Source organism: Staurois parvus, unplaced genomic scaffold, assembly GCF_062004578.1.
Source record: "Staurois parvus isolate SC_StPar_1 unplaced genomic scaffold, SC_StPar_1.0 ptg000021l, whole genome shotgun sequence".
NCBI classification, from domain to species: domain Eukaryota; kingdom Metazoa; phylum Chordata; class Amphibia; order Anura; family Ranidae; genus Staurois; species Staurois parvus.
The window spans coordinates 1,981,718-2,000,192 of NW_028317817.1; the positions used below are offsets into that span (position 1 = coordinate 1,981,718).

An 18,475-nucleotide genomic window follows, 5' to 3' on the forward strand; every position below is an offset into this window, starting at 1 on the left:
AACACAACAGAAACAAAGCACCGGGACATAAGGCTCCATTCACACTTTCAAATCGCAGGCAGAAATGCTGCGATTCTGCCCGTGATTTAAAAGTGCTGCGGTGAAAATGCGTGATCACGTATTCAGGTACCATTAATTTAAATGGCACCTGAAAATGCGGGGAGTTTTTGTCGTGATCATGTGCATTTTTCTGCATGACAAACATGCTGCGATCACACAGACAAAATCGTGGGGCGCCCAAAAGAGTCACCTGAAGGACATCTGAACATGTGATCGCACGTTTTCACCATTTCTCATCAAATGAGAATAGAAGAAAGCCTAAAAAAGGAAACTAACCTAGTCATCAGATGTAAGAATTGGTAAGCTGCAATATAGTAAATGTTTGCTTTTGAGTTTAATATTACTTTAAGCTTAAGAAATTTTGAATTGTGCTTGGCCCTCCAAACACCTCCCAGCTCAACAAAGTTGATTTAAAAATCCACTAAATCTGGTCAACAATTATTGGCCAAACAGTGACAGCATCCTGACAGATGCAGTGACTGTATATCAGCTCCACTGTATTTAGGCAGCCGTAGGTGCAATAGCTCTATTAGATTGTAAGCTCTTATGAGCAAGACCCTCCTAACCCTCTTGAAATGCAACTGTATTGCCTCCCTTATATTATTAAAGTGCTGCACAAACTGTTGGAGCTATAAAAAAAATCCTGTATAACAACTGTTGAACACACAAACACATTGTTGTTTGACTAGCTAGACATTTTACATATCAACTTTAAAATGTTCATTGAAGTATTCTATGTTTACTTTGTTACCCGGGGTTGTGGGTCAGAAGCCCTTGTCCCCAAAGCACCCCCCTCAATGTTCAGGGCATTAGGCCTGGTCTGGTTCAGGAGCGGGGGAGGGAGCAGCTAATTTGTCCCCACCTTTTCTGGCCTGCCAGGCTGCATGCTCGGATAAGAGTCTGGTATGGATTTTGCGGGGGGGCTCCCATGCTATTTTTTTTGCATGGGGTTCCCCTTAAAATGCATACCTGACCTGAAGGCGTGGTATGGATTGGGGGGGGGACACACGCTGTTTTCTCTCTCAAATTTTCATTGCCATTTCTTTTATTGACACCAGGGCTTGACAAATTTGCTGTGAATGTAGGAGCCAGCTGAAAAAGTTAGTAGCCATTTTTTCTTTCAACAGGGCTTTATTTTCGACGACAGAGATGGCAATTGGAGGGAACTGGAGACAGGCATGCTGCTGGGTGGGACGACTTGCTCACTGTGTGGTATCAGATGCGTATTGCTTTGGGGCTCTTGGAGCGAGGGGATTTGACACTTGAGTTTCTAAGGTTTTTGATGTGTGTGTGTGTTGTGTGGCATGCTGTGTGTGGGTTGGACCTTGTTCACCCCTCTGCTTGTCTACACCACAGGGAACTGGTGGAGAGGAAGAGGTGTGGGCCACGGTGCACACGGATTGGCCAATGCAGAGGGAAAAGGAAGTGTGGGAGAGCCTTCCTGCATGGAGTCGGGTCTGCTGGCGGAGGATGCACATAGAAGAGCAAGAGAGAGAAATTTTGGCTTTGCTACGGGTAAGCAGCAGAGCTGGAGTTTTTTTTTTTGGTCTGTTGGAGGCTTCCACAAAGTCCAGACTCCTCCCATGGTCAGTAGTGAAGGCAAGTCATTCTTGCAAGAAGCCTTTCCCACAGAGCACAAGACCCCTCCCTCTGGCTTACAGCCCCTCCCATAAGGACCAGAGCCCCGTCCCCCCTTTGGTAAGCAGACTCTCCAATAGGAACAAGGGCCCTCACTGGTCACACATCCTCCAATGAGGTGTCCATGTTAGCACCTATGACCTCAGTGAGTGCCCCCCATTAGGTACCAATACCCTCTCCATGACCCCGCCCACCTATTTATGCCCCTCACCCCAGGGTTGCCCTCTCACCTCCAGTGGTCCACCCCTCTGGAGGAGATGGCAAACCAAGGGTCCAGGTAGAGGCAGCACACACAGTTGTGCAGCCGTAGCCCCTCCAGGAACCAGTGCACCGAGCTGACAGTGCGGCCCTCCATACCCTCTCAGGGGGCCCAGGAGCAAGAGCTTCTCTTCATCCGCTGTGCAGGCTGTGTCCGCTCCATCTGCTCTCCTTTTCATGCTCTGGAGGCTGAGCCTCCTGTGTGCATTTCTGCAGCTCAAACATGAGACTGTCCGAACCCTGGGAATTCCCACTGCCAGCACCAGGCTCTGATTGGAGGGGCAATGGGAGCTGCTCGTGGTGCCAGCGGTGAATGAGTTGGTGGGAATTGTCAAGCCTTGATTTACACTCAGCTGTCAGTGGAGAACTGATTTACACTCAGCGGTCAGCGGAGAACTCACTGACAGCTGATGAGTCATCAGTTAGGAACACAATGGCCAGCTTGTCTGCCCACTCCTTTGCAACCAGCTATTCACTGAAAAAGAAAAACAGCATTTAGGAGAGTTTAGCGTTTATTTTCTGGTGGCAAATTGCTCCTAAAAATGCAAAAAACAGTTTTTTTTTTCTGCTTAGGGGCAGAAAATAAAAAAAAGGAGCTTAAAACTAAGCTAATGTGCAATGAAGCAGTCCCTTGCACTACATAGTTGAAGGTTAATCTAAAAGAAAGTTGAATAAGAAAATTGTAAAATGTATAGCCAGCGTAAGTCTGCATACTGGTTGTAGAGATTTTTTTAAAGTATTGCAACTAAAAATAAACACTTTCTGCAATAACGGCTTTGAATGACCTGAAGTCTAGCTGTCACTAGCAATGCTTCAATTCGCTGTATTGCTTGTCTTTATCAGGTCATGTATAGCCAAGCTAAGACTTGGTAATTACCACTCATTTCTGACCTATCGTCCCACATCCTGTTCATCTAGTAAATGATAATATGCATTAACCCTCTACGTATGAAACAGTCTCCTGTCATAATCTGTGTTCTTCAAGCCTAATGAGTGGAATCATGGGCAGAATCATTTAAAGGTTATGCTACAAACGAATGAGTCACTGCATGCAGTATTCATGGACTGTACGGACATACTCTGCAAATAAATTATGAAGCATGGATGCTGGAGATGTGTGCGTGTGTATGAGTACATGTGTGCATTACCACTTCCATCAGAGAAGCAGATAAAAGCATGGTTTAGTCAAGTGTGGTTTCATTAACCTTGCTCCTGTTCATTTGATGAAACCCCAAGGGACACATCTGTGACATTCTCTGGGTTCAAATGAGTGATGGCATCCGAGATCCTGTCCAGAGAGATGAGTGCTTCTGCAGCATACAAATGGCCAAGAAACCTGCAACAACAAAAGAAAGGCTTAAAATGGACCTATTAATACAATTCCCATGAATCAATAGGGTACATCAGCATTACCAAATCACACCATGTTTTTATTTAGCTCCATTTTGCAATGGGAAAAAAACAAAAAAAAGCTTCCAACCATTACAGACTTTGAACTCTGTTATACTTGATCAGACAGACCTTGTGTGGTAGACCCAGTGAGATAAGAGGCACAGTGCCTGTGAAGTAAGACACAGTGATGTAAAGTTCACACATTACAATGTGTTTTAGGCACGTTTAGGAAACATTTGTAAATTGCTGTCTAAAGCTTTCAAAGTATAAGACTAAGTTCAACTTTTGTACCAATCTATCCCCCCTCCCCTCCTGCATGGGCTTTCAGTTGCAAAGCTGGAGGAAGTGTTTGCAGGAGCACGATGCACTGATCAGAAGTGTAATACTTTGCCAGCAAAAACATGTTCATTAATTTTTTTAAAAGGTGAATTTAATATTTTATATTTTTTTTATGGAAATAAATTCATTAAAAGCTTTAAGCAGCTAAGGTGGATTTCTGTCATGCTGTCATAGGCTTCCATTAGGATATTTGGTAAGCTTTACAAGTTGTCAATGCCTGCCTAAAGTTGCTGGTGCGATCACAAAAATGAGAAGCAAAGTGATGCAAATGCATTCAAAATGTTATGTATGTCACTTTTATGTTACAAAACAGGCACTGACTTTGAAATGAGTTTGGAAAGTTTCAATAAATTTACAATAGTGTTTAAGAGGCCCAACAATGTGGTACAGCAGTTACTCAGGAAGCAAAACCTTCATATGTAATGAGCAAATATGCCTACCCCACATGTACATGTTTACTTGCAACCCACAGACAGAAACCAGTTTTTTTTTTAATAAACATACAGACAAGTTAGTTCATGTGAAGGTGACCTACATACATTATATATATATATATATATATATATATATATATATACACACATACACACACACACACACACACACACCCCCACAGGATATGAAAAGTCTACACACCCCTGTTAAAATGTCAGGAAATGTCTGATGTAAAAAAAAAAAAAATCAGTCAGGAAAAGGGTACAAAAGAAATTCCAAGGCATTAGATATGCCATGGAACACAGTGAAGACAGTTATCAAGTGGAGAAAATATGGCGCAACAGTGACATTACCAAGAACTGGATGTCCCTCCAAAATGGATGAAAAGACGAGAAGAAAACTGGTCTGGGAGGCTGCCAAGAGGCCTACATCAACATTAAAGCATCTGTAGGAATATCTGGCAAGTACTGGCTGTGTGGTACATGTGACAACAATCTCTCGTATTCTTCGTATGTCTGGGCTATGGGGTAGAGTAGCAAGACGGAAGCCTTTTCTTTAGAAGAAAAACATTCAAGCTCAGCTAAATTTAACAAAAACACTGAAGTCTACCAAAAGCATGTGGGAAAATGTGTGATGGTCTGATGAAAGCAAGGTTGAACTTTTTGGCCATAGTTCCAAAAGATAGGTTTGACGCAAAAACAACACTGCACATCACCAAAAGAACACCATACCCTCAGTGAAGCATGGTGGTGGCAGCATCATGCTTTGGGGCTGTTTTTCTTCAGCTAGAAATGGGGCCTTAGTCAAGGTAGAGGGAATTATGAACAGTTCCAAATGCCGGTCAATATTGGCACAAAACCTTCAGGCTTCTGCTAGAAAGCGCAACATGAAGAGGAACTTCTTCTTTCAGCATGACAGCGACCCAAAGCATACATCCAAATCAACAAAGGAATGGCTTCACCAGAAGATTAAAGTTTTGGAGTGGCCGAGCCAGAGCCCAGACCTGAATCTGATAAAAAAATCTGTGGGGTGATCTGAAGAGGACTGTGCACAGGAGATGCCTTTGCAATCTGACAGATTTTTAGTGTTTTTGCAAGGAAGAGTGGGCAAATATTGCCAAGTCAAAATGTGCCATGCTGATAGATTCATACCCCAAAAGAGTACTGTAATAAAATAAATAGGTGCTTCAACAAAGTATTAGTTTAAGGGTATGCACACTTATGTAACCATATTATTTTAGTTTTTTATTTTTACTTCCCTCCACCTAAAAGATTTCAGTTTGTTGTTCAACTGAGTAGTACAGTTTACATTAACCACCTCCCGTCCGGCCTTTGTATATAAATGGCTGGACGGTGGCAGTGCAGGGTCGGGTGGCGCAGCACCGCGATCCAGTGCCCGCTGTGTCCTCCGGACACAGATCGTCGTACAGGACCTCTCTGCGAGGTCCCAATCATGTGATCACTGATTGGCCAATCAGTGATCACATGCAAAGTAGTAAGCAAGATGTCACTTCTGACATAATTGCTTACTACCTGTGAAATCTGTGAATGATCACAGAGGTCACATAGTACAATGCTATTCACAACAGCCTTGTACCCTGTGACAAGCTGTGATCAATCACAGCTCACATAGTAGTTCTCAATGGCTGCAAGAATGCAGCCAGAGAGGAGAAATGATTGCTATTACAGCCTTTATGGGTGTTAAAGCAATCAGTGTAAAAAAAAAATCTTCATCACCCCCCACAGGTAGTACAGTGTCAGCATGGTTACACTGTACTGCTAGGGTGACAGTATGAAAGAAAAAAAAAAGAAAAAAAAAATGTTTAAAAATTATAATTTTTGGTTATAAACGAATTTGGGTTATTTTTTTTTTTACTAAAAAAGATAACTGAATACATTTTGGCTAAGATTTATGATTAAATATTATTTACTTGCAAAATTTTGTAAGAAAAACACTTTTTTCAAAATTTTTGGACTTTTTCATTTACATAGCAAAAAAAATAAAAATCCCAGTGGTGAATAAATACCACCAAAATAAAGCGTTATTTGTCTCAAAAAGATGCTAAAAAATTCATATGAGTACAGTGTTGCATGACTGGCCAATTGTCATTCAAAGTGTGATAGCACTGAAAGCTGAAAATTGGCCTGGATAGGAAGGGGGTAAAAGTGTCTGGACTTGAAGTGGTTAAAGGTGGAAAAAGTTCTGAAATGATTTACCGGTCATCTATTTTACATCACAGGAGTGTGTAGACTTTTTATATCCACTGTGTGTATACATATGTATGGCTATAGATATATATATATATATACACACACACACAAACACTAAATGTATTGCCTTTACATGCACATGAATGTTAATGGAATCCCAGCCATAGTCCGTAGGGTTCAATATTGAGGTGGCCCACCCTTTGCAGCTATAACAGCTTCAACTCTCCTGGGAAGGCTGTCCACAAGGTTTAGGAGTGTGTCTATGGGAATGTTTGCCAATTCTTGCAGAAGTGCATTTGTGAGGTCACCAAGTGCAATGCAAAGCGTCAGATGTAGTGGTGTAAAGCACCAGAGCAGTGGAGATGTGTTCTCTGGAGTGACGAATCATGCTTCTCTGTCTAGCAATTCAATGGATGTGTCTGGGTTTGGCGGCTGCTAAGAGAACGGTACTTGCCTGACTGCATTGTGCAGTATATGGTGGAGGAGGGATTATGGTGTGGGTTTTTTTTTTTCAAGGGTTGGGCTTGGCCCCTTAGTTCCAGTGAAAGGGACGCTTACGGCGTCAGCATGCCAAGACATTTTGGACAATTTCATGCTCCCAACTTTGTGGGAACAGTTTGGGGATGGTCCCTTCCTATTCCAACATGATTGCGCACCAGTGCACAAAGCAAGGTCCATAAAGACCTGGATGAGCGAGTTTTGGGTGGAGGAACTTGACTAGGCTGCACAGAGCCCTGACCTCAACTCGAGAGAACACCTTTGGGATGAATGAGAGCGGAGACTGAGAGCCAGGCCTTCTCGTCCGATATCAGTGCCTGACCTCACAAATGCGCTTCTGGAAGAATGGTCAAATATTTCCATAGACACACTCCTAAACCTTGTGGACAGCCTTCCCACAAGAGTTGAAGTTATAGCTGCAAAGGGTGGGCTAACTCAAAATTTATCCCTACGGACTAAGACTGGGATGCTATTAAAGTTTATGTGCATGCAAAGGCAGGCGTCCCAATACTTTTGGTAATATAGTGTAAGTGTGTGTGTGTGTGTATATATATATATATATATATATATATATATATATATATATATATCACTAGCCCTTAGATTGTCAACCCTCTTGTATTAAACTGTATTGTTGCTGTATTGTCTCCCGTTATATTATAAGTGCTGAGCAAACTGTTGGTGCTATATAAATCCTGTTTATTATTAATAATAATAATAATAATAATATAAATATATACACACACACACACACACACACACAAATAGTAAAAGGGACATAGTAAAAGGGACCATAGTGTTCCCTGAAATAATATATGGTTTCTGGCTAGAATACCCTTGAGTGACATGACACAGGTATTCCTGTTCCCACAACCTAATACCAGCATTACAGGATTCTGAAATGTAACAATGTGCTGACCTTTACCCCTTTCAGGGTCACAGGGGTCAGATAGCTCTCATTTCTGCTAAATTTTCTGAATTCTTGTCCTTTCCTTTACAGAATGCACTGACATCAGTGGAGAGAAATTTAATTCTTGTACACAATTGGTTATAGTGAATTCCAGTATTAAAGGGTCATACAGTTTATATGATATGTTCAGCATTTAGATATCCCGAGTGTAAAAATTTCAGAAACTTATTTATTTATTTATTATTTATTTATCGAGTTTATATAGCGCCAAAGGGTTTGCTCAGCGCTGTACAATAGGGGGGGACAATACATGAAACAGTACAGTAACATCAAACAGCACACAAGGGGTAAGAGGGCCCTACTCTTTTGAGCTTACAATCTAGGAGGGAGGGGGTAGAGGTACAGGAGGAAATGGCTGTGGGGGATGGAGTGGTAGGAGGAGGGAAGGGCAGCGGCTGTTAGGTGAGGGTGGGGTAGGCTTCCCTGAAGAGGTGGGTTTTCAGGGAGCGCCTGAAGGTGAGGAGGGAAGGTGACAGTCTGATGGATTGGGGTAGTGAGTTCCAGAGGATGGGGGAGGACCTGGAGAAGTCTTGCAGTCGTGCGTGGGAGGAGGAGACCAGGGAGCAAGATAGAAGGAGGTCCTGTGAAGAGCGAAGGGTACGGGTAGGGTGGTACTTGGGAATCAGGTCGGTGAGGTAGTTAGGGGCAGTGTTGTGAATGGCTTTATAGGTCAGAGTGAGCAGTTTGAATTTAATGCGTTGGGCAATGGGGAGCCAGTGGAGGGAGAGGCAGAGGGGGGTGGCAGAGGTGGAGCGGCTGGTGAGGTGGATGAGTCTGGCAGCTGAGTTCAGGATGGTCTGAAGCGGGGAGAGTTTGCACTGGGGTAGGCCGATGAGGAGGGAGTTGCAGTAGTCCAGGCGTGAGATAATCAGGGAGTGAACGAGTAGTTTAGTGGTGTCTGGGGTAAGGAAGGAGCGTATTTTGGCGATGTTGCGAAGGTGGAGCCTGCATGTATTTGTGAGTGATTTGACATGAGGTTGGAAGGAAAGGTTAGAGTCCAGAATGACGCCAAGGACCTTGGCTTGCTGGGCGGGATTGATGGTGGTGTTGTTGGTAGTGATGGAAAGGATGGGGGGGGGGGCACGGGAAGGGGGAAAGACGAGAAGCTCGGTTTTGGAGAGGTTGAGTTTGAGGAAATGGAGCGACATCCAGTCAGAGATGTCGTTTAGGAGGTGAGTGATGCGGGCGGAGAATGTGGGGGTGAGGTGAGGGGTGGATAGGTAGATTTGAGTATCATCAGCATAGAGGTGGTAGTTGAAGCCGTGGGAGTGTATGAGTTTGCCAAGGGAGGAGGTGTAGATGGAGAAGAGAAGGGGTCCAAGGACAGAGCCCTGGGGGACCCCAACAGAGAGGGGGAGGGAAGAGGAGGTGGCGCCGTTGTAGGAAACGCTGAAGGAGCGTTGGGATAGATAGGACGAGAACCAAGAGAGAGCGGAGTCTCTGATGCCAAGGGAGAGTAGTTTATTAAGGAGGAGGGGGTGGTCGACTGTGTCAAAAGCCGCAGAGAGGTCTAGGAGGAGGAGGACAGAGTAGTCGCCTTTGGCTTTGGCGGTTAGTAGATCGTTGGTGATTTTGAGGAGGGCAGTTTCGGTGGAGTGTAGGGGACGGAAGCCGGACTGTAGTGGGTCAAGGAGGTTGTTGTCAGTTAGGTGGGCGCTTAGGCGATCGTAGACCAAGCGCTCAAGGAGCTTGGACATGAGTGGCAGCAGGGAAATTGGTCTGAGGTTGTTGAGGTCAGTGGGGTCCAGGGAGGGCTTTTTGAGTATGGGGGTGATGTGCGCATGTTTTAGGGGGGAGGGGAAGACGCCAGTAGCGAGGGAGAGATTGAAGATGTGGGTAAGGGAGCGGATGAGGGAAGAGGGGGGTGACCGGAGGAGTTGAGAGGGGATAGGGTCCAGGGGGCAGGTAGTGAGGCGGGCTTCTGAGAAGACTCTGGTGACTTCCTCAGTGGTAGTAGGGCTGAAGGAGTGCAGTGATGGGGGGGTTACGGTAGGCAGGGCCTTGGGTGTGGTGGGGGGCAGTGCCGTTGCAAGGTCAGAGGAGGGGAGAGATGAGAGGGTGATGGAAGGGGGGAGGCTAGATGGGGAGGTAGACTGCAAGTTGACTATGTCCTTGCGGATTGCGTCAATCTTGCTATGGAGATGAGTGGCAATCTCGTGGGCGGTAAGTGAGGTACTGAGTGGAGGAGGGGGGGGAGAGAGCAGGGAGTTGAAGGTGGAGAAGAGTCGGCGAGGGCAGTTTGAGAGGGTGTTGATCAGGTCAACGAAGTAGGCCTGCTTGGCGGCGTGGAGGGAGGAGGTGTAGGTGAGGAAGGCAGATTTGTAGAGGGAGAATGCATGAGGGGACCTGGTTTTGCGCCATAGTCTCTCCAGCGCACGACTGCGACGTTTGAGGCATTTAGTGTGGTCGTTCTGCCATGGTTGGAGCGGTCTGGGTTTGATGTTGCGTGTGGTTAGGGGTGCCAGAGAGTCTAGGGTGGCTGATAGTGAGTCGTTGTACGCGGTGGTGGCTAGGTCAGGACATGACAGTGGAAGGATGCTGTCGTGCAAGCGGTCGGCAGCCGAGTGGAGGGGGGCCGGGTGCAGGTTGCGGAGGTTGCGGCTGGTGATGGTTTGGCGCACTGGGGGGGGGGAGTTAGGGGAAGGGGAGATGGAGAACGTGAGGAGGTGGTGGTCGGAGAGAGGGAAGGGGGTGTTAGTGAAGTGGTTAAGGGTACAGAGGTGGGAGAAGACGAGGTCCAGGGTGTTCCCATTGATGTGGGTGGAGGATTGAGTGTGTTGTGTGAGCGCGAAGGAGGTGGTTAGGTGGAGGAGTTGAGAGGTAGCTGGGGTGTGGTCGTTGATGGGGATGTTGAAGTCCCCGAGGATGATGGTCGGTAGCTCAGAGGAGAGGAAGAAGGGAAGCCAGGCGGCGAAGTCATCCAGGAAGCGGGCTATGGATCCGGGGGGCCTGTAGATCACTGCGATCCTTAAGGGGGTGGGTGAGAAGAGCCGGATGCAGTGAGTCTCGAAGGAGGAGAAGGTTAGGGAGGGGGGGTTAGGGAGGACCTGGAAGGTGCTCAGCGGTGATAGGAGCAGGCCGACACCACCACCTTTGTGACCGCCCAGTCTTGGTGAATGGGACCAGATGAGACCTCCATGAGAGAGTGCCGCAGGGGAGGTAGAGTCGGTGGCCTGTACCCAGGTTTCGGTGATGGCTAGGAGGTTGAGGGAGCGGGAGATAAAGAGGTCATGGATGGCAGTTAGTTTGTTGCAAACCGAGCGGGCGTTCAGAAGTGCAACCGAGAGAGGGGGGATGGATGTGGGGAGGAGGTGCACAGGTATGAGGTTGAGGGGGTTGCGGCGGCTGGCGGGAGCAGGGGGGTCCCTGGAGGGGGGGAGAGGTGGTGAGGGGCCAGGGTTCGGGGAGATGTCCCCAGCGGATAGGAGAAGGAGAAGGGTGAGGAGGGTGGCATGGGAATGGGAGGTGCAGGAGCGTGTGGGTCTGGTAGTGGTGGCACATGGGTCGACCGGGGAGTGGAGTACCAGGAGGAGGTGGTGAGTGCCGTAGTGGGGAGAGGGCAGAAGTGAAGGGGCAATGTAGAGCTGTTTTGGGGGGGTGGGCGGGTAGAGGGAGGCGATTTTTGGGATGGAGGAGAGGAAAACGAGGAGAAGAAGTGCAGGTGGCATGCTGGGGTGAGTGCAGTGCTGTTCGGGACAGGGGAGGTGAAGGGATACGGGTCAGGGCGAGGTGATGTGGAGAGTCTATATCACCGTGGAGGAGTCCACTAGAGTCCTTCTGTAGGGGGAGAGTGGGAGTAGAGTCCAGCAGCTGGCTGGCTGCAATCTGTGGGTGCAGTATGCTGGCGTCCGAGGGGGCTTCAGTGGGTCTGGTGGATCGGCGAGTGGAGGGGACGTAGGGTGCGATGTTGGGGGGCGTTGGCAGGCAAGGCGTCTGGTGATGCTGGCGGCTCGGTGACTGGAGATTCGCTGGGTGGTCCGGTGGGAGATTCGCTGGGCGACGTCTCGATTCGCTGGGAATCGAGACTTATCAGGTTTTATAAAGCCAGCCATACATGGATCGAAATTCAGCCGGTTCAGCAGGCACTGGCTGAATTTCAATTCATGTTTGGGCACCCTGGTTGTACACAAGTCGATCTAATGATCAGCTTATGTACAACCAGCCGCCTGTCAGGTTTAGCCCAAACGATTAGTGCCGCAGGCTACAGCTGGCAACACTAATCATTGTGTTCTGCTGGCAGGTAAGGCTCTTTTCCAGCAAAATGCAATAGTGCTGCGGGAGGGATTCAAGCAATTTTCTTTCCTGCAACTAGTTGTGGTAAAAAAGAAAATTGCATTATGTATGGACTGCCTAAATCACTATCCAATAGTTTTGCAATCACTCTCTATGACGGTTTCCCCCATCCCACTCCAAAGCCCTCTCCCTCCCCTTTTTTTAAACTCAGAAACCGCTAGATTAAAAAAATGCTAATAGCGGTTTTTAGTAGTGTTTAGTAACATTAGCATTTTATTTGCATTTTTAGTGTGTTTTTCTGCTGGAAAAACACTCTGTCAGGTATAGGGGCCCTGCTAATTATTAATCTGGCTTAATCCTTTTATTATTTCCTTGTACCAATCGTCCCCAGCTTCAATTACTGTATGTCTCCCCCCCCCCCCCCCCCCCCCCCGTGTCCTCCTTCCAAATGGCCCAAATTCAATTACTGTAGCTTCCTCCTCCCTGCCAGCTTGCTACATGTCCCCAAATTGCATTAACGAATTCCCTCTACCAGGTCCTTTTGATGTCCCCAGGGGCCCAGTGTCATCCTGGCCCCCCTCGCTGTGTCCCGTCTCCAAACCGGTTTTCTCCCTGTTGCCAATTGATCCCCCTGCACCTCTCATCCTGCTGCGCAGGACAAGAGGTGCGGCTTTCACCACCCCTGCCACTATCTTCTCCTCCTCCGGCGTGGCCGGAGAAAAGGTAACGAGGTTCACACCTCTCTGAAAGAGGTGCGAACCTCCCTCAGGGATGTTCTGGGCTGCGGCGTCACACTGACGCCACCCCAGCCCTGTCATCCGCAGCGCGGGCACCGAAAGTTCCCACGCTTGCGGATGTCCCTGGACAAACGTCGCGCTCACGAGAAGCGTGACCTGTGTCCAGGGGGTGTGCCTCATTGCCGGGCGACAAGGCATGCCAGATCTGGTCCGCCCCGGTTGCCAAGATGACCAGAGAGTGTCCTGCATCAGCTTAAGAAGCTGATGCCGAGCGCTACGGTCATCTTCTCCGCTGCACAGTCACCGAAGGAGCCCAGCTGTAGAGGGACCCTCGTGGCTAGACTCTGCCCAGACCCCAGCTAAGAAGGGTGACCGCACCCAAGCCTGCCAGTTGCCTGAGACCCCAGTCCGGGGGGTTGCCTGCCAGTTGCCTGAGACCCCAGTCCGGGGGGTTGCCTGCCAGTTGCCCGAGACCCCAGTCCAGGGGGATTGCCTGCCAGTTGCCAGAGTTCCCAGTCTAACAGGAGAGACCACCCGCCTATTCCAGACCCCAACAGGTACCTGTGTCTTACTTTCTATCCCTGGGAGACCAGGCACCCTGTCGGATCCGTGGGCATATGCTTTTCCCTGTTTTACTTGAACTGTTCCCGTGTTGACCCCCCTACTCCCCCTGTTGGATTACAATCTGCTACAGAGACCTTTTCTTTGCCCCGTGCTGGACTACAAGTGTTTTGGCCCCTACTGGCTGTTCCCTACCGGCGAGTTTTCCCCTCCCTGCGAACCCCCTATTGAGTGACTGTCATCTTTTTGCTGAATAAAGCTTTGTGCGTTTGCCATCTACTCTGTGTGTTCTGTCCTGCCTACCCTCCGTCACATATTGGTTGGCAGCGGTGGGATCAGGACACTAAGGAGATGGCAGGCAGTGAAAGCCAGCTGATGAGGGAACAGGCCCGGCCCAGCGAGTACAGAAAGTGGACTATATTGTGTCTGCAGGAAAGGGCTGAGGAGCTGTCCCTTACCTGGAGGGGCCTAGCCAAAGACGATCTGGTCACAGCCAGTGAGGACGCTGACCCCCAAGACACCCCAGCAAGGGAGGAGAGCGGACCAACCCCAGCCTCCCCAGCACGCCACGACCCAGGGCCCAAAAGCCCCTGGCTTACCTGGGTGGAGGAAGAGATGGCCCTCCTGGGGCCAGACGCCACAGTATAGAACAAACGAGAGGCTATCCGGAGGGTGCACGAAAGAGAGAGCCAAGGGAGCCACTGCGAACTAAGCTGTCCTTCCAGCCCCAGGACCGTGGGTTACCCCCCTCCCCGGGTCAGCCGCAAGGACTTTAAACCCTTCAACAAAGTCACCGGGGATGTGGAGGGGTTCTTTCAGGACTTTGAGCAGCAGTGCCAGCTCATGGAGGTGCCAAGCACGGACTGGATACGGCACCTCGTGGGTCTGCTGGAAGGGGGTGCGGCCGCAGCCTACCGCACTCTGGATTACTTGGACAGCCGAGATTACACCCAGGTCAAACAGACTGTTGAAGTATTACGCGGTGACACTAGAAGCGCACCGGGCGCGCTTCCGAGACCTGCCCTGCCATGCCGAGCCGTCCTATCGAATGTATGCGCACAAGATGTCGAAGTCCTGTCGATGGTGGCAAGAAGAGGAGCAGGCCCGCACCGCAGAAGAAATCATTCAGGCCTTCCTGAAGGAGCAATTCTAAAACCAATGCCCGGCGGAGGTGCGCGGATGGGTAAGAGAAAAAGCCCCTACCACCCTTGCGAAGGCCAGGCCCCTGAGCCGCTAAGGGCCCCGCCCCCCGTCCGGCCACCTCTCCATCCTGCCACCACCTCTGCCAAAACGGCCCCCCCACCTACCACCGCCAACCCCACAGGACCGCCACCCAGGGCCCGGTTCACAGGGCCACCCCCACCCACCCTCCTGCCATCGAGCTGGCAGGAGGAGCCAGACATCATATCCCCAGGGCATCTGTACACCTCGACTATGGGTTCGGGGAGCAACAGTGCCAGATCGGCGTTATGGGCGGCCTCCCGGCGGATGTTCTGCTCGGAAATGACCTAGGGGAGCTGCGATGCCAGTACGTCGGGGCGGTGACCCGGAGCCAAGCAGGTCGAGCCGTCTGCCCCGCCTCCACAGGCGACGCTGATGAGGGAGCCCTGCCCGACCTCTTACAAGCCACCAAGGGCACCACTCCCCTAGTTCAGATCCCCATGGGGGCTCGGCCGAGCCCCCGCCAGACGGCCCAGATGCGGCCGTGCTAGCGGACCGGGCCATCGCCTTTTCGGCCACCTCGGGCCGCACCGGATTAGCCCTCCACCACGTGGAGACTCACAGCCAGAAACCCATCCAGCGGGCCCCATACCGAGTCCCCAAATCCGTGAAGGCGGTCATCTGGGCAGAGCTCTCAGAGATGCTCCAACTGGGTATCATCCAACCCTCCCGCAGTCCCTGGGCCTTCCCGGTGGTGCTCTTTCCAAAGAAGGATGGGAGCACCTGCTTTTGCATGGAGTACCGGAGGTTAAATGACTACACCGTCAGTAACGCCTACCCCATGCCCCGCATAGACAGATATTACAATCTGCTACAGAGACCTTTTCTTTGCCCCGTACTGGATTACAAGTGTTTTGGCCCCTCCTGGCTGTTCCCTACCGGCAAGATTTCCCCTCCCTGCGAACCCCCTATTGAGTGACTCATCTTTTTGTCTCAATAAAGCTTTGTGCATTTGCCATCTAGTCTGTGTGTTCTGTCCTGCCTACCCTCTGTCACACTCCCCAAAACATTTTTTTTTTCAGCTCCTAAAAGCTAAAGCTTGAAAAACACTACTAGCCTAAAATAGTGTGCATGGACATCTAGAATAATGCTGCTTAATCTCTAGGAGCAGCAAAAAACCCCGCTGATAACAGCTTCTAGGAGCTTGTGGACGTAAACCATCCCCTTGTAAAAAATCCATTCAGTTTAAAATAGAAATGCAAGGCAAAACATTTGTGTAAAGTTTAAAAAAAAGAAAAAATTCTAAACCCCTTTCTTTCCCCTTTATTATAAGTGATCACATGTCCTCTGTTCTCAGCTGCCTAAGAGCTAGGGAAGGAGAAACAGGAGCACACTAATCTTCCCAGTGAAAGGTTGTGCAGGGGGGAGGGTGTCAGGACAAGTCTGATCATTGGAGGAGAGCACACCGAGTTCCCAGCACAGCTAAAGAACTGACAATGCTTTGCTCTCATGCCTGGTGTAGTCAGTTTTTAATAAGAAAGCAGAGGGACTGACAGGAACACCAGGGATGTCACATAAAAGGAAGCAATACAAAGAGAACAGGATATATTTTCGTACAAGTACATGGTACAGCAGACACATATCAGGAATATGAATTGTTGGGATTAACATATTCTTTGCTCTGTCTTGTTAACATGCTGCAAAAACTTTGTGTATTAGTACTGCTTGGACCTTGAATAAGGGGGTACACCCTGAAAGCTTGTCCTGAAAATGTGGATGTTAGTGAAAATAAAGTATCATGGACAGTACTCAATTGTTTTTGTTGCAAGTGCACTAATATAGCTACAATGACCTCAAGCAGGAGCTTATTGGCGCCGAAGACGAGGGAAACAAATGTCTGGTCATTTTCCTACATGCTTCCTGTTATATAATCCCATTGGAGGACGATCATGGCTTTCTTTAGTGAGACTTCTTTAAATTGTAATAGATATTCAAACATTCAGAGCTCATGAAAAAAATCGGAGAACAAGGTATGCAGCTTCGAAGCAATGTTGTACTCATGTTCATTTTGATGCGACACAAAGCAAACACTTTGCTAAGTGCCTTTTTGAACTAAGCCAATAAACACATTAACAATCTCATAAGCAAGTGCTAAAGAGTCCATTGTACATTTCAAAATGCACACCGAGCATTCCTTTAGGAGCTCCTGTGAGCAAGACCATTACTTGGACAATCATCAGGCAACCTGACAGATCTCCGCAGCAGAGAATAGGTAAAGCTGCAGCATGTTAAGTCATTTACAATTAACAGCTTAACAGGACAATTAACAGATGTAAATGTTCACCATGTTAAAATGTTGGCAGCAGCAGTACACACACGTGCCAATTACTAGCAGGTTAAAAACATAAAATGACACGGTAAAAGGCACAATTTTCTTCATAGCCAGGGTCCCTTTGCACCAGTCCACATGCAGAAACATGCATTCTGAATGCAACACGTATTTTTTCCTGGCCCGGGCCAGGAGGAGGAGGACTGAGTCTGGGATGAAACTGCTGTGTGTGCCTGCTGGAGAGATTCACATTCCTGGTCACCCTGAGAGTGAAGATGTGCAGGTGAGTCCAACATTTTTCATTGGAACAGGAATAAAGGAGTCCAGAGACATCTCCATACAAGACACTGAAGTCCATCCTCTGGAGGAGATAGAAGAGCCTCCTTCTGGTTATCCTCCTCACCGTTTTAATTTTCTTCCAGGGAATATTTCTTCACTCCTTCCTGGATCCACTACTGGTACACTAGATGAAATTGGAACTGTTTATAGCTTGGAAAGATCTCGCTGTTCAGAGTTTGATCCATTCCACTTCTGGTACACTATAAGATTACTACAGTTGAGGAGCTTTGCGTTGCCTGGAGGGATTTCTCTGCTCTTAGTCTGATCTTATTTTATTTCTGGTGAGTGCATAGTGGTGGAGGACTGTCACGGATATTTTTTTTTCCCTCATGGATGGCACATTTGTTTTGATTACTGGTCATCACACTGTATCACTGAAGATTTTTCTGTTTCACCCAGGACATTTCACATATATAGATGTTATATATATTACCCATGAGCACACATTATGTTTATATTATGCTTTATTTCTAATTGATCACTCAGTGCTGCCCTTTTTATGTTCAGGGAGTATAACAAGCATGCTTTAGTGGCAGCCAACATTTCCGGAGAGTCTTCAATTCACTGGGAGACGGTGACGGCACTGTTTTACTGTAAGCAAGAGCACTTTATGGTGGTGAATGGACCATTATACAAATTTCTCTCACTGATTTTTTTTTATATCACGGATGTTTAATACATTATATTATTGTTTCTATTAGGTTTTGATATAAATTTCAGCTTCACTAGTTTATGTTTGGCACTTCACTTTATGTTTCACTTACTGCATATACAGACAAATTTTACTGTTTTGGGCTTAGTAACACTTTAAACCATACCATTTTTTCCCCACTAAAACATGTATAAAGGTTAGAACCTCTGGCACATTTTTACTGCTGACTCCCCTGTGGGGACATTTCCTCTCATAGGAACATGAAGAGACATACAATCTATAATATTGGTATACAGCGGTTACAGAACACTAGTTTGAGTGGGGCAACGTTAAAAGATCTATCAATTTTAACGGCTGTCCTGCATTTTTCAGAACCTTGTTCCCCTAATTTCTTGCTCTGGTGTCTCAGGGACAGAAAGCAAGTAGAATCCTACCAGTGAAGTCCAAAACAATAAAAATCTGAAAGGTGGTCTAAACCAGGGTATACATGTGGAGTTTTTTTCCAGTTAAACCAGCAGGTTGAATGAAAACAAAAAGAATACATATCTGTGCTATTGGCTGCAAGCGCTAATTGAATGCTGGTGTTCCAGCAGGATCATTCAACAGAAGCTAATCATTAGCCAGCATCCTTTGAACAGACAGGGGTACACACATATGTTCAAC

At 47.9% G+C, this 18,475-nt stretch overlaps 1 protein-coding gene across 5 annotated transcripts in view; it reads right to left on the reverse strand.

Annotated features, from left to right (window-relative positions):
• Positions 1-18,475, reverse strand: part of CNOT10 (CCR4-NOT transcription complex subunit 10) — a 188,172-nt gene that overhangs the window by 27,204 nt on the left and 142,493 nt on the right. For all 5 annotated transcript variants that reach the window (XM_089690736.1, XM_089690725.1, XM_089690729.1 and 2 more), the window contains one exon: positions 3,162-3,292. In XM_089690736.1, the coding sequence (XP_089546862.1) occupies positions 3,162-3,292 (131 nt within the window). The remainder of the gene's footprint in view (positions 1-3,161; positions 3,293-18,475) is intronic.